The sequence below is a fragment of the Bombyx mandarina genome, chromosome 16 (assembly GCF_030267445.1).
Source record: "Bombyx mandarina strain Sakado chromosome 16, ASM3026744v2".
NCBI classification, from domain to species: domain Eukaryota; kingdom Metazoa; phylum Arthropoda; class Insecta; order Lepidoptera; family Bombycidae; genus Bombyx; species Bombyx mandarina.
The window spans coordinates 6306967-6320827 of record NC_143222.1 but is presented as its reverse complement, the minus strand read 5'-3'; the positions used below and the strand labels follow the sequence as shown (position 1 = coordinate 6320827).

The following is a 13861-nucleotide window of genomic DNA, read 5'->3' as shown; positions in this document are numbered from 1 at the left end:
AATAAAATACTTACATATTACGAAAAAAATATTTGTTTTCAAGTAAAACACATGTTATGTGTTCTGTAGTAAACAACACTATACACTACGGAGTATACACTATAGGTATCCGAGCTCAGTGTAGCGAGAGATGGCTTAACGCCGGATCGAGTGGGAGAGAATCGTACAGTCGATTGCGCATGGCGACGCGTCGCCACGCCGTACACTACTGCATATAGACTAAATATATACCATCATATAGCGTGGCGACGCGTCGCCACGGAATGCGTCGCCACGCCAGAAATCGGTTTTATGTGCGGCTATAGATGTTTCACATCAAAACTGTTTAACCGTCCTCACTAACACCATTATAAAACTGCAGCCGATTAAGTGTTTTGGATATTTTTACGATATATTGCTAACTAACCTATTTATACCTAATATGTATGTAATCAAACTGTCCAAATAGTCGGTATTCCGAGGCTACACACAACATAAATTTATAGAGAGTCGATCTATCGACGGTTCGCGCTCAAAGCCATAAATAAAATCACAGTTAAGGTAAAACAACATTTATTTATAAAAATATACACTTTTCGTCTCAATAGAGAATATATAATCTTATTTATGAATAGAGTCCTACAATAAACCATTTCAAAGCATTGCACATAAAGGAATACACCCTTTTATACATATACATTAATTTAATATTTGTACTATAAAAATAGTATAGTCAAAATCGCAGTGTTGAGCATTTCGATTATTAGATCGTATCTCATTTATTTGAGTGTATTCATAATTTTCTATCTACGGGGTTTTGAAGAATATTAAAATTTATTAAATTATAAGTAAGCAAATCGGTTTTATTTTCTACGGACAGTTTTATAAAGCAATGGCATGGCACCAGAATTACACTGGAGAAATACTTATTATAGAATGTTTAATTTCCAATAATAGACTAGAACATTAATTATACATTAAATTTATTGTTTAGCGTGGAACAAGACCTTGACATAATCGAGTTTTTTAACGTTCTCGATAGCGTAAAAGTTAGTCAAATTTCTATGGAATTGGAACGTTTGCCTACGTTTGCCGCTAGGGGCGCTGTTCCAACTGCATACTAATTTGAGTTAACTTTTACGCTATCGAGCACGTTAAAAAACTCGCACTAACCACACTGCTATAGAGAACGTAGCGACTGACTGTGTCGATCTGAGAATTATAGAGTCCTTTCCTCCAGTCTCCATACACGGCGGTATCGGTGGCCCAATTTTCGACCGACTTTGTTGCTAACCGGACTAGTTAATTTCGGTATCTGAGTATAAAGTTGTTCGTCATTGCAGACACACGCATACTGCGTGTTCTGCATCGACTGAGCAATTCCGTGCTCTCGTTAAATTCGACCCTTATATTTTGCATAAGGTCGATTGAGGCCATTCTTAACTCCTGCGCGATCATTACGATAAACAAGGCCACGAATAAGTCTTTCTCTGTTCGAACATTTCAGTGGGATAGCAAGAGCTGCGCTTGGATTGGTGCGTTGGAGTGTGGCGTAGGGAACGTAAATCAATCTTATTTCGACGCCCTCACAGTATCAGACGAAGCGTAGTGAATCAATGGAAATTCGAAGGTTTTTGAAACCTCTTATGAAATTATGACTTTTCCCCTAAGCGGCAGGTCCTATTCATGTTTTTTCTCAGTGTTAAACGAAATATACGAAATTCCAGAAAGGTCTACAGTTTAAGCGCACATCACAATAAAAACTAATTTCAATATATATATCATATTATATGATTTTTACGTAGTCACTGGTGTTTAAGTATGAAACTGCAAACTTGGCGTCAGCTGTCAATAAGGAATATATATTTAATTGTTTTGGTCATTTTAAATAAATGTTAAAAGAAGTTTAATTTCATATTATAAGTCTAAATATTGATTTGGGACAAATTATCGCGATAGAATCTCGACACCTAACTCCTAATCACTACTAGCTATACAATCACAACCTGGTAACAGAAAATTTTATGACGGAAGAATACATTATTATTCTACTAGACTATTTAGAATCTACTTAAATAAGTGAACGTTAGTTTACGAAACGCTACAAATATTACTTATAAATTAACTATATTTTAGCACCTAAACAAACCGTGAGGTCAGTCGATATGTTTTCCGTCTTTCCAACGCTTTTTCGAACGTTCAAAGGCTTCTATTATGCATGATCTGCAAAAGAAGGCAATATTTATTTATTTATAACTTCATATACTAGAAAGTATAAAGGCGGACTTAATGCCATAGGCATTCTCTAAAAGTCTACCTTAGGGGAGTGCAGAGATGAACCTTGGTAGGTGTAGTGTGAAGGTAATATTACTTAATCATATGTGTATATATAACATATATAATATTTAAAGATACAAATACTCGTATTTAAATAGATACATAAACATAAATATATACATATCATAAATATATACATACATATAAAAACATATATAAACAAATATTATCAATAGCAGTATTGAAAAAAAAAACACTGTATTCTAAACGTTTATGGCCTGATGGCTATGACTTCAGGTATTATTATGTAGTGAAGATTTCTTTTCCTAGGTAAATCGACTTTTACTAGATAAGGAATAAATTTACTAAATGATTGGAAGGCCGTAAACCTATTTAGGTAGGCATCGCTAAGCAGTCATGCGTTCCTCTTCGAAGCATAGAACTGTGTGCTGAGCGCGAGCTTGTAACGTTCTCGATAGAGTAAAAGTTAACTATTTGTATAGAGTTTGAACGTTTGCCCACGTTTCCTGTTCCGATTGCATAGAAATTTGAGTTGTTCTACAATATAAGTGAGAAATCGACCTCAAGATGTTTAGATGGACCGGTAACTACTGATCGAGGTTCCGAATTCCCTTCCTCTCCGACTCTGGCCTATTTCTGCGGTGAAGCAGTAATGCGTTTCGGTTTGAAGGGCGGGGGCAGCCGTAGTAACTACACTGAGATTTTATCACTCATATATCTCAAGGTGGGTGGCGGTATTTACGCTGTAGATGTCTATGGGCTCCGGTAACCACTTAAGGTGGCCTGTGAGCTCGTCACCCATCTAAGCAATAAAAAAAATAAAAAGTGAAACTTTTTTTCACATTATAGACATTTAACTCTGAAAAACAAAATGTACTTCACTTTACTTTACTTCACTTTATCCCTATTCCGCGGCCGACCGTCACGCGACATGCGACAGACAGACGATAAAGTTTTAGACGATGTAATAAAAGTTTCACTTTAAAATTAGCCCTAGCAAGAGCAGTGCTTCGCAGAATCTACCACTGGATCGGAATCGGGACCCACTGAGGAGATGCGGCGAGAAAGTGATTGGTTAGTGTCGTACCACGCTGTTTCCCGAGCGCTATGTCATGTCCTTCTTCAAACGAGGCTTGTGGAGAGTATTAAGCTGTAGGCAGAGGCTTGGCTCTGCCCCTGGCATTGCTGAAGACCACGGGCGACGGTAGCCACTCACCATCAGGTGGGCCGTATGCTCGTCCGCCTACAAGGGCAATGAAAAAAAATAAAAAAAACCTGAACAAGGACTGGTGTAGCAGGTATGCGGACACGTGGCCCGCGTCCACGTAGCGCACCTCGGCGCCGGGCCAGATCTCCTCCAGCGTGCCCACGTCGTCGCGCGGCACGTACGCGTCGTGCTGGGCGCACACGGCTGCACCAACATCGACGACACTTAATATCACTTTACTAATATCTTTAAATTAATACGTGAAGCAAAAACTTTGTACCCCCTTTTTACGAAAATTGCGCAGACGGAGGAATATAAAATTTCCCACACTTATAGAGAAGACTAGCTGTACCCGTCCGCTTCGCTGGGCATTTAAAATTAACATTATTATTTCTCACCCCCACAAACATTCTCATCATTAACGCCCCCGCAACTGGTGTAGGGAGTCCAACACTCATATAAATATTAGCCTATCCATTAAGTACATGTATTTTCTACATGAATACAAAGTTTCAAGTCAATCTGATGCATGGTTCAGTAGTTATAACGGAACATGCGTAAAAACCACTATAGATTTATATATTATAGTATAGTATAGTATAGATAGAGGAGTGCAGAAGTCAATATTGTTTAAATTATGTTCAAAAAAATACATTAAGTCAATAAAAAAAAACATTACACACCCTAACATGTATTTGACACAAACAAGCATGCATACTATTTATTTATTGTCAAACTTTTCTTGTTGCTTATAGTCTGTGTTCAAATTGAGAATAGATTAAATATTGTTTGTCTTTATTAATAGATACATTTAATGAAATATAAGTAGAAACAAGAGAAAATATCTTATCTATAATAGTTTGACAATTGAAGGATTACCCATGAGTACAGTATCAGTTTAATTTTAGTAAACTTAATATTATTGGAAACAGAGCTATATTTAAGTACTAGTTCCAACGCAAAAACTTTTTTAATCATGTATATTTGACCATTGTGTGAGTACTGCCCATCAGTTCAACCCATTCCGTCCAACTTCATCTATGAAGTAAAATATGATTGCTTCACAGCAGAAGTGACTGAGACGTTGCTACTGACTCTGGTGAGTTCACAATGTATTTTTTTTTACTCCTCCCACAAATTCCCACTCTACTTACTTAACACTAAGTAGAGTGAGATACCTCGGTACCGATATTGTCAAGGATATGCTTGTCATTCGACAGACTTAGTTAACATATAGCTTACCTATGATCAGGGAAGTATCAAATGGCACGGAGAAATTGCTTAGATGGGTGCACTCGTCCATAATGCCTCTCATGAATTGCAACGCTTCTCTATCCCTCCAATGTATTTTGCCTATGTCTATCTTCTTCCCGCTTGGCTTGAAGAACGGCAAGTTAGCCCAGATGTCAGATGTGAAATCCGTTATGTTCCACGATTTACTTTTATCAGCCTCCGGTATTAGTTCGTTTTTCTCTGGTGCTTTCAGTGTCGGAACGTTCGTATTGTCCGCTGTAATGTTCGAGGTGCCCACATTTCTCTGCTTGGTCGTGTCATTAGATTCTTTGGTGTGTGTCAGTGTTTCGGATAGCAGGGTTTCCTCGTTTCTGAGCTCTGCTGAAGTTTAATAATAATTTTAACGTAGACGTATACATTTTTCTTTCACACAAAACATAAGTACCAAACTGTTGCTCATCTCTACCATGAAGCAGTAATGTGTTCCGGTTTAAAATGTGGAGCAGTTGTTATGTACTGCTTTTAGTGTTATATAGTGAGACTTAAAGCTGTATGTAGGCCGTGGCATTTACATTCTAATGTCTATGGACTCGAATAACAATTGAACATCAGGTAGGCCGTGAGCTTGTTCAGTTTCATGTGATGCAATAAAAATAAACATAAGAGCATTGTTACTAACCAACTTTACATTTCAATAACATTTCCTTCAATTTATTCTCGGTCAATTTGTTAATATCCTCAATGTCTTGAGGATCCAATTCGAACTTTTTGTTCGATATTAACTTCTCGTACAGTGCCTGATTTATTTTACCTTCCTCCAAAAGTTTTTTCAGTTCTTCATTTAAATTTTCTATTTGATTTTCTAGTTCAGTTCTGTTCGCATTTTTTACAATTTTGTTACTGTCTAAAACAGTTTTCGTAACGTCTATAACTTTTTCAGTATTTTCACTTTCATTTTTATTTTCCTTGTACGTAATATCTAAGTTCTTGTTATTATTATTCCCTACGTCATCACTGGTTTTTGTTTGTGTGGCCGTCTGCACGTTTTTTTCCATGTTCTGTGAGTATGTTCGAGCAAACTTTTTCCCGGCTAAGAATGCTTCATCTACTATGGTTACCATTTTAGATAATTTCTCTCGGTATTCGCCATCCGATAAATACTGATCTTCTAGGAGGTCCCAGTTTATTGAATGAGCCATAACTCCCTACAAAAGATGTTCTATTTTAAACGCTTTAAAAATATTTTGTTCAGTACTAATGGTATTCATGTATCATAGATGATAATTAAAAATAAATTATTTAATTAAATAAATTGATGATTAAAATCGAAACATTATAATAGGATTTACTATTATTTAATACCTTGGCAAATGGCATTGAATGAGTTCTTCAATTAACACCAGTACCTACGGTTTCGCGTTTAGAATGCTTACTTAGTTATTTCTTAATTTTAAAACCTACATGGAATCATCGGATTAACAAAGTAACGGAATTACGCAACAATGTTAGACCTGTAAGAACACAGCCGACGCTGTCGACCAGGAGAGGCACGGGACTAGGACTAGAGGCTTTGGCCAATTAGTCGCTGCTAGAGACGCCATCTGTAAAAAAAATAAGCATGATTTTGCTGTGAAAAAAAATTTTTTTTCTACCTATTGCTAGTAACCTTTTTTTGCTTAGATTGGTGGACGAGCTCACAGCCCACCTGGTGTTAAATGGTTACTGGAGCCCATAGACATCTAGAACGTAACTGCGCCACCCGCCTTGAGATATAAGTTCTAAGTTCTCAAGTATAGTTACAATGGCTGCTTCACGGCAGAAATAGGCGGGGTGGTGGTACCTACCCGTGCGGACTCACAAGTGGTCCTACCACCAGTAACCTAGAGGGATTATGCTAGTTTCACCGAAGGTGTAGCTGTAGTTGTCCTCAGGGGGCACAAACTGGAGACTATGGCAACACTAGCTCATTAGGTTAATTACCAAAATTTACCAGGGATGCACAAAACTTTTACCAGTAAGTTAGCAAATGTTACAAAAATACAATAATTTTTTTTAAGCATTTTTTAACTTACATGTCCACCCATAGAAAGCCCCGTGACACCAAGTGGACCTAACCCATTTCTTTCGCACCAGTGGAATAGCACCAAAGACTCCAAGATCAAGCAGCCTCCCATCACAAATATATCAGAGACATTGTGGAGAGATGAACGGCTGTTTGAAATTAATAAAAAATAAAGTGTATTAATGACATTCAATAAGTTTCCAATCTTAAGAATAATGATTTTTGGAATTTTTTATTCAAACATGAGAGAAGTTTTATTTTGATTTTTGTGTCTTACTTCACATAAATATAATTTTTTTTGATGTTAAGGCCACATGAGTCTGCACTATGGTTCCAGTTAGTTTCCAAAGTGAAGGGAAAAGGGCACTCCAGTGTGACAACAGATTGGGAATCATTCACATTCTATTGGCCAGACTTTTGAGAAAGGTCAGAGTGTGAAAAAAAATTGTTTTCTAGTGCAGGATTTCTTGTTAATAAATTCAATTCAATTAGAGTAAAGTTGGAACACACAGACCATATCAGTGAATGATGTTCCTTTGATTGTATGATGAATTCACATTTCGAACTTAACTAGAATAGTTTGCTTTTTTATGTACTTACATTTGATCAATAGGTTTACGAAGTCCATAAAATGGGTTTTCAAGAATGATACCGCCAATACCGGCTTCTTTTAGTAACGGTTTCACCATTAAATTACGACGACGCCAATAAAACTGAAATTAATAACTACATAGGCTTATTATGTTAGCTAGACTAGTCAGTTTGAAGCCTTCATTCTGTAAAAACATTCTATAATGTAAATATTATTTCATATTATGCTTATGTGCAGTGTACATTTTATTTCAAAGCCGAGTGCCACCCCTTAATTTTTTTACAATATTTCTAAACAGCCTGTTTACTGATTAATTAGAAAATACATCAAAAATGTTCATAACAAATGATAATTTAGAGACAAAATTGTTTTTTTAATCTTCTCTTTGAATGAAAGAATTCGAATATGAAATAATATTATCCCATAGTAAAATTTTAATGCACCTGTTCTTAAAATAATAACATCCAATGACAATTCACACGTAAGCAACCATAGTCATATGTCAAGCAAGTGTGAAGTCAGGTAATTTTTCACTTTATCATGGCTACTTGCCAAGAACTTGTTATGAACTACATAACACAGTAGAGATAACGTGAAATGAGAGCTGATTAGGTGTGAGTGCTACAACAGTTCACATGGTAGAAATTCCATGAACACACAATTAAGAGAGAAACATCATATCTTGATTCCCTATGAAAATAAATTATATAACTACTAGCTGACCCGGCAGATTTCGCAGTGCCTCAATCAATAAATAAAAGACCTACACTTTTGTATAAAATTTTAACTTAAATCAAACACAAGTAATCCGTCCGACGGGGTTACACATCAAAGGAAAAACAAAATTGTTATTTTTTTGCCTTTTAAACCTTCTCTGGACTTCCACAAATAATTCAAGACCAAAATTAGCCAAATCGGTCCAGCCGTTCTCGAGTTTTAGCGAGATTAACGAACAGCAATTCATTTTTATATATGTAACTATTACTTTGTTTACTAAATTAATATGTATTTGTGTTAATTATTTCTGATAAACACACACATACTCAGGGCACATACCAGATTTTTTGATTGTAATCTGTATTTACATTGAACACTTGTTTTTTTGAACTTTATCTATATACACAAAGATAAAAGACCAATATTAATATTAGATAGCCAAACAGGTACTATTTGTTCAGTTTTAAATTTTGATTGAATTTGAAGATGTTTGTGATATTCATTTATTGTCAATCAAATCAATGTTTATGTTCATATTAAATTATGCTTTCTTTTTTGATAACAGATATTTTACGAACTGGACATTCTATGAGTCAAATCTCTTTATGGGCTTGATGTATGTGCTCAACATTTAGTCAACACATATTATTATTTGTGGTATAAAGTACAAAGTCATTAGTTATGTTATATCTGTACACAATTTCTTATCTTATAGCAAAAAATATTAGCAAATATTAAATAATCGTTCAGGTGAAAGTCTAGTAATAATACTTAGCTTGAATTCTTGTAAAACTTACATGATCACCAGTTCCTGCTAAATGAAGACAAACTGGTTTACAATCTTTGTCAGGCCACTTTGTTGGTAGCAGTGCTTGGAAATGTGCCTTTTGTGCTATCTCTGGTACGATTCCTGGAAGGTGTTTCTCAAGAGGACTAGTGAAGTATCCTTCAAGAAGCTTGCCCTCGGCGACATTTTGTTCCTTTTATTTTTAATTATAAAAATGATTTAGTAAAAGGATGTTAATGGTGTTGTGGATTAATTGTTAAAACGTTAAAAAATATGAAATTTTGTTTACCTTAGTAATGGTGACGGGATAGTCTCTTTCAACCAATTTGAAGCATTCTTCACGATTTGATACAACTTTTCTGAACTCGAATAACCTAAAACAACGTTGTAAACAACGTAAGAGGTTAGGTCTTATGTCATATACTTATAAAAGTTAGTGACTTTTATATAACATAGCAAGAAACTGCTGTCTGAAGTTCTAACCTGCGCAAGTTTTCCGGCTTACCCCAGCCTTTCGTAAAGAATTTTGTTAATAGAATACTACGGTATACGGCGTCTAATTTACTAGCGGACATTCTCTACGTTATTTTGATAGAAAATAAAATTGTTTTTAAGTTAAAATTGTAACTTTGGTTACCGAGTTTATTTCGTCAACATATTGGCTGAAAAAGAAATGATTGATTGATTGAACTTGAAGTATGTAATTTTAGTGATTGAACATTGAACTTGTGTTTTGGTATTTTAATCTATGACTGAAAACAAGAAACGTCACTGTCAAACAAGATATCTTTAGTCCGTGCCTCGTAATATACAGGGTGTTTTTTTTTACTTTTTGGCGGGAACGCGAGGAGTGAAGTTGTGTGATTTCTTTTATTTTGTCTATTTAGCGTATCTTCAGGTTTGAATGTGTAATTTAAATGTGTAATAACGGTGGTTTATTAACTGTTTAATATCTGTGGAAGTGCACAAATGTGGGAAAATTCGGGATCCTCCAAAAAGTCCACTGACAAAATCTTACTAAATGACCACCATTTTACTGAGATTATACTTCATCCTATATCATGTCATTTCATTTTTCATTACACTCCATATTATCATTTTTCATAAAAATAAGAATATAAATGAAAATAAGACATAACCTAAAGGTCTTTGTTACCAGGTTATAAAATCTCTTTAAAAAAAGGGTGATTTTTAAGATTACACGATATTTTTTTCGATTTTAATCTAAAATAATTATCGTCTACGTCTTAATCGTACAATACATGATATTTTAATAGCAGCTGTCTTCAAACCGTAGCGCTTCAAACTTCAAACCGTACGTGCAGTAACCCGTGTAGGTATATTAATAATAAAAGTGTAGGTAATGGCTGTATGGTTAAGCGTAGACTCTAAGTTTGATTCTCCAAAAAAGTTAAATACTTCGTACATTTAATTTAATGGTTTACCTTATTAATTTAATACTTCAACAAAAAAACAAGTTTATGGTTAGCATACGATACGGTCATATTCTTCTACTAGCGGAAAACGTAGGGAGGCTGTTTCAATTCCATACAAATTTGAGATAGCTTGCGATAGAGAAGATAAGCTCGCATTAAGCACACAGAATGTCTTCTGTTCTTTCTGTATCAAGTGCCGTATGTTCCATGAAGAGTGTTCTGAAGAATTCTTCGAGATGGTCCTCTGTCTCATTTTTTACTATCGCACCTCTTTTCACCAGTGTGCTTAGTGATTAGTGCGACATTATTTTGACGTACTCGATAGCGTACAAGTTATCTCAAATTTGTATGCAGTTGGAACAGCGCCCCTAGTGGCAAACGTAGGCAAAAGTTTCAACTCCATAAAAATTTTAGTTAATTTTTACGCTTTCGAAAAGCTTAATAAAATATCGCACTAAGCACACAGAGCAAAAGTTTATTGTTTATCCACGCTATCTAGAACATTATTCTATGCTACGCTATCTAGAATAATGGCGTTTACCTACTGTGCGTTTTCAGTTTTTTTTGGGCACGACTAATCCAGCTTTGAAATGAATTTGTTTTCCGAACATTATGATTTGCCCATCTTTGAGGTTTGCGAGGGTACTCAGCGGCAGCCAGTAACTTGGCTGTGCCCTTGGCATTACTAATTTCCATTACTACTTAAGCAATAAAATAATAAATAAATTGGTAACGAATTGGCCAACAGCACAGACGACTATTACAAACTTTTTTTTTGTAAAGAAACCTCACAATTTTTTTCTTTTTTAAATTTCGGTAATGTATGTTGACTAATCTGTGTATTTAAAGTACGTTTCTAATTTGTTAAAACTATGTCCTATTTTATTCGTATGAACTTCATTTCAACATTCAATGGTCTTTATTTATTAGATTACTGGTGGTAGGACCTCTTGTGAGTCCGCAGGGGTAGGTACTTACCACCTCTCCTATTTCTGCCATGAAGCAGCAATGCGTTTCGGTTTGAAGGGTGGGCTAGCCGTTGCAACTATACTGAGACCTTAGAACTTATATCTCAAGGTGGGTGGCGCATTCACGTTGTGGATGTGTATGGGCTCCAGTGACCACTTAACACCCGCTAGGTGGGCTGTGAGCTCGTCCAGCCACCACAGCCATATCACACAATAAAAAAAAAGTCTGGATCAGATGCCGTACTCCCCTTGTTAATACACACATTATGTCAAAATAATCGTTATCTGAAAGGTCGAACCACTTGAACGGTTGGCTAGTTCTTTTGTCGTCTATTTTATGTACACATGAGAACGGTCAATTCGTTCTTTGTCGTCTGGTTCGTGTCCGTGTTTTAGGAAGTCAAAAAAAGTACCGCCTGCCGCTAGTCACGTACGCCATCGTTCCATTTCTCTCTATATTTTTGAATTCTTGTCAAGTGTCTGTCTGTCTTAGTCTGTTTATAGTCGTTGTAGGTCTTATGTCCTGTCAAAGAGGTTGCACGCCACGACACTCATCCAAAATTGCTATATGTAAATTTAAGGGCGAAATTGGTTATCTACATAGTAAAGTTTTTGTAAATACTATATTTATACATATAAATGTATGAGTATGTACTATCTAGCGGCAAAATCAATTTAATTAGTAAACGTCACAATTATTTAAATGCAAATTTCTACGTAGGCAGATCCCATTAAGTTAAAGTAGAGGATGGGCACTATGTGCTTACGGAAAAAAAAACCATATATAATACATAATTTATAGATGCTAATGCAAATAAAAGACATGTTGGCCTTGATCTGGCTTTTGGTGATTTTCAACTTTTGGTTGCTAACCAAGTGCTTTATTGTTACTAGATAGGTTCGATCTTTTAATTTGACCAATGTACTGGTGGTAGGACCTCTTGTGAGTCCGCACGGGCAGGTACCACCACCCTGCGTATTTCTGCTGTGAAGCAGTAATGTGTTTCGGTTTGAAGGGTGGGGCAGCCATTGTAACTATACTGAGACCTTAGAACTTATATCTCAAGGTGTGTGGCGCATTTACGTTGTAGCTGTCTATGAACTCCAGTAACCACTTAACACTAGATGGGCTGTGAGCTCGTCTACCCATCTAAGAAATAAAAAATAAAAAATTACAATGTGTCGTCCGTGCACCATCAGTGTCGGAGACTTAAGGGGGGTAAAATATAGGGGTTTTTGTCGACAAATCACTATCCCAATTTTCTCTTGGCCCCTCTATACTAGAATGGCAACGATTTTGTTTGTTTTTTTCTTCTCCACTGATTTAATTATTGCTATCGATGTAGACGTCTTAGGAAGAGGTGAAAGAGGTGTCATTTGAGCTAACAATGCAGACAATCAATTTATCATTTAATTCAATATCTTTCACAAAATAACAAAAAAGTATTAATAAAATAAAAATTATAATTTTATATTGCATTTTTTTAGGTTTTTATTTTTTTTATGAAAACTAACCCCGTCAAGCTAATTTTTTTTTAATTGCTTGCTCATAAGACAGAATATTTTCATTGAAATACATCTTTACATCAATGTCCTAAGTAAAGAGTTTCGCAGCTATGATGATTGAAAAAGGGTAGGTAGTGTTTCTAACTATAGGGTGGGTGGGAAAAGACAAATAAAGCAAAACCATTAAAGTAATTATTATCATTTATTAATTTAATATTACTTAAACTATTACATCCATGATTCAAAATGTCCTCCATGCAGAGAAGCAGTTGCTGATAGCGGTATGCTGATAGCCTTGAGAGGCTATATCAGCGTTACCCTAGCGTGTAGGTGAGCTTTTGGGACTCAAACCGGAGGTGTTGCTAACACTGGTCCTAGCAAGAGCAGCGCTTCGCAGAATCTACCACCGGATCGGAAACACGACCCACTGAAAATTTCCGGTGAGCAACTCAGCGGGCTGTGTCTACGGGTTAATTTACTCGCCGAGCCCTTTGGATGTTCGGTGAGGACGGTGACCGGTTAGTAAGCTCTAGTGTTGGAAACAGATCTCCCTCAAGTTCAGTCTTGCGTCGCCCGCATTCAGCGGATAATCGTGATCTTCATATCAGGTCATCGGTCCACCTTGTACGAGGCCGACGTATGTTACGGTGCGCGGCTATTTTGGCCCCAGCGGTCATAGTAGATGTAAGGTTAGTAGTGGTGGATTACTGGTGGTAGGACCTCTTCTGAGTCCGCGCGGGTAGGTTCCACCACTCTGCCTATTTCTACCGTGAAGCATTAATGCGTTTCGGTTTGAAGGGTGAGGCAGCCATTTTAGCTATACTTGAGACCTTGGAACTTATATCTTAAGGTGGGTGGCGCATTTACGTTGTAGATGTCCATGGGCTCCAGTAACCACTCAACATCAGGTGGGCTGTGAGCTCGTCCTCCTAATAAGCAATAAAAAAAAGGTGCCTTATCCATTGCCACTTCATTCTCGTAAACCTATTTCTATGTCTATTTCTGTTACCATGGCTTTCCGCGAATCTATGCCTAATATACCAATAAAAAATGATGATAAACTATCACAAACACTA

General features: G+C 36.2%; 1 protein-coding gene across 3 annotated transcripts; it reads right to left on the bottom strand.

Annotated features, from left to right (window-relative positions):
* Nucleotides 1-535: 535 nt before the first annotated feature.
* Nucleotides 536-9655, bottom strand: LOC114246811 (cardiolipin-specific deacylase, mitochondrial). 3 transcript variants are annotated; one of them, XM_028179514.2, is made up of 10 exons: nt 9359-9655; nt 9165-9249; nt 8886-9068; nt 7380-7492; nt 6790-6928; nt 6229-6318; nt 5397-5922; nt 4727-5098; nt 3553-3688; nt 536-2202 (listed from the first exon to the last, which is right to left on the bottom strand). In XM_028179514.2, the coding sequence occupies exons 1-10, from the start codon at nt 9448-9450 to the stop codon at nt 2136-2138; spliced, it is 1803 nt and encodes a 600-aa protein (XP_028035315.2). In that variant the 5' UTR covers nt 9451-9655; the 3' UTR covers nt 536-2135. The 3 variants fall into 3 exon arrangements, with proteins under 3 accessions (XP_028035315.2, XP_028035316.2, XP_089589646.1); XM_028179515.2 differs by having other exon boundaries at nt 4727-5095; XM_089733520.1 differs by lacking the exon at nt 3553-3688.
* Between the last annotated feature and the right edge of the window lie 4206 nt (nt 9656-13861).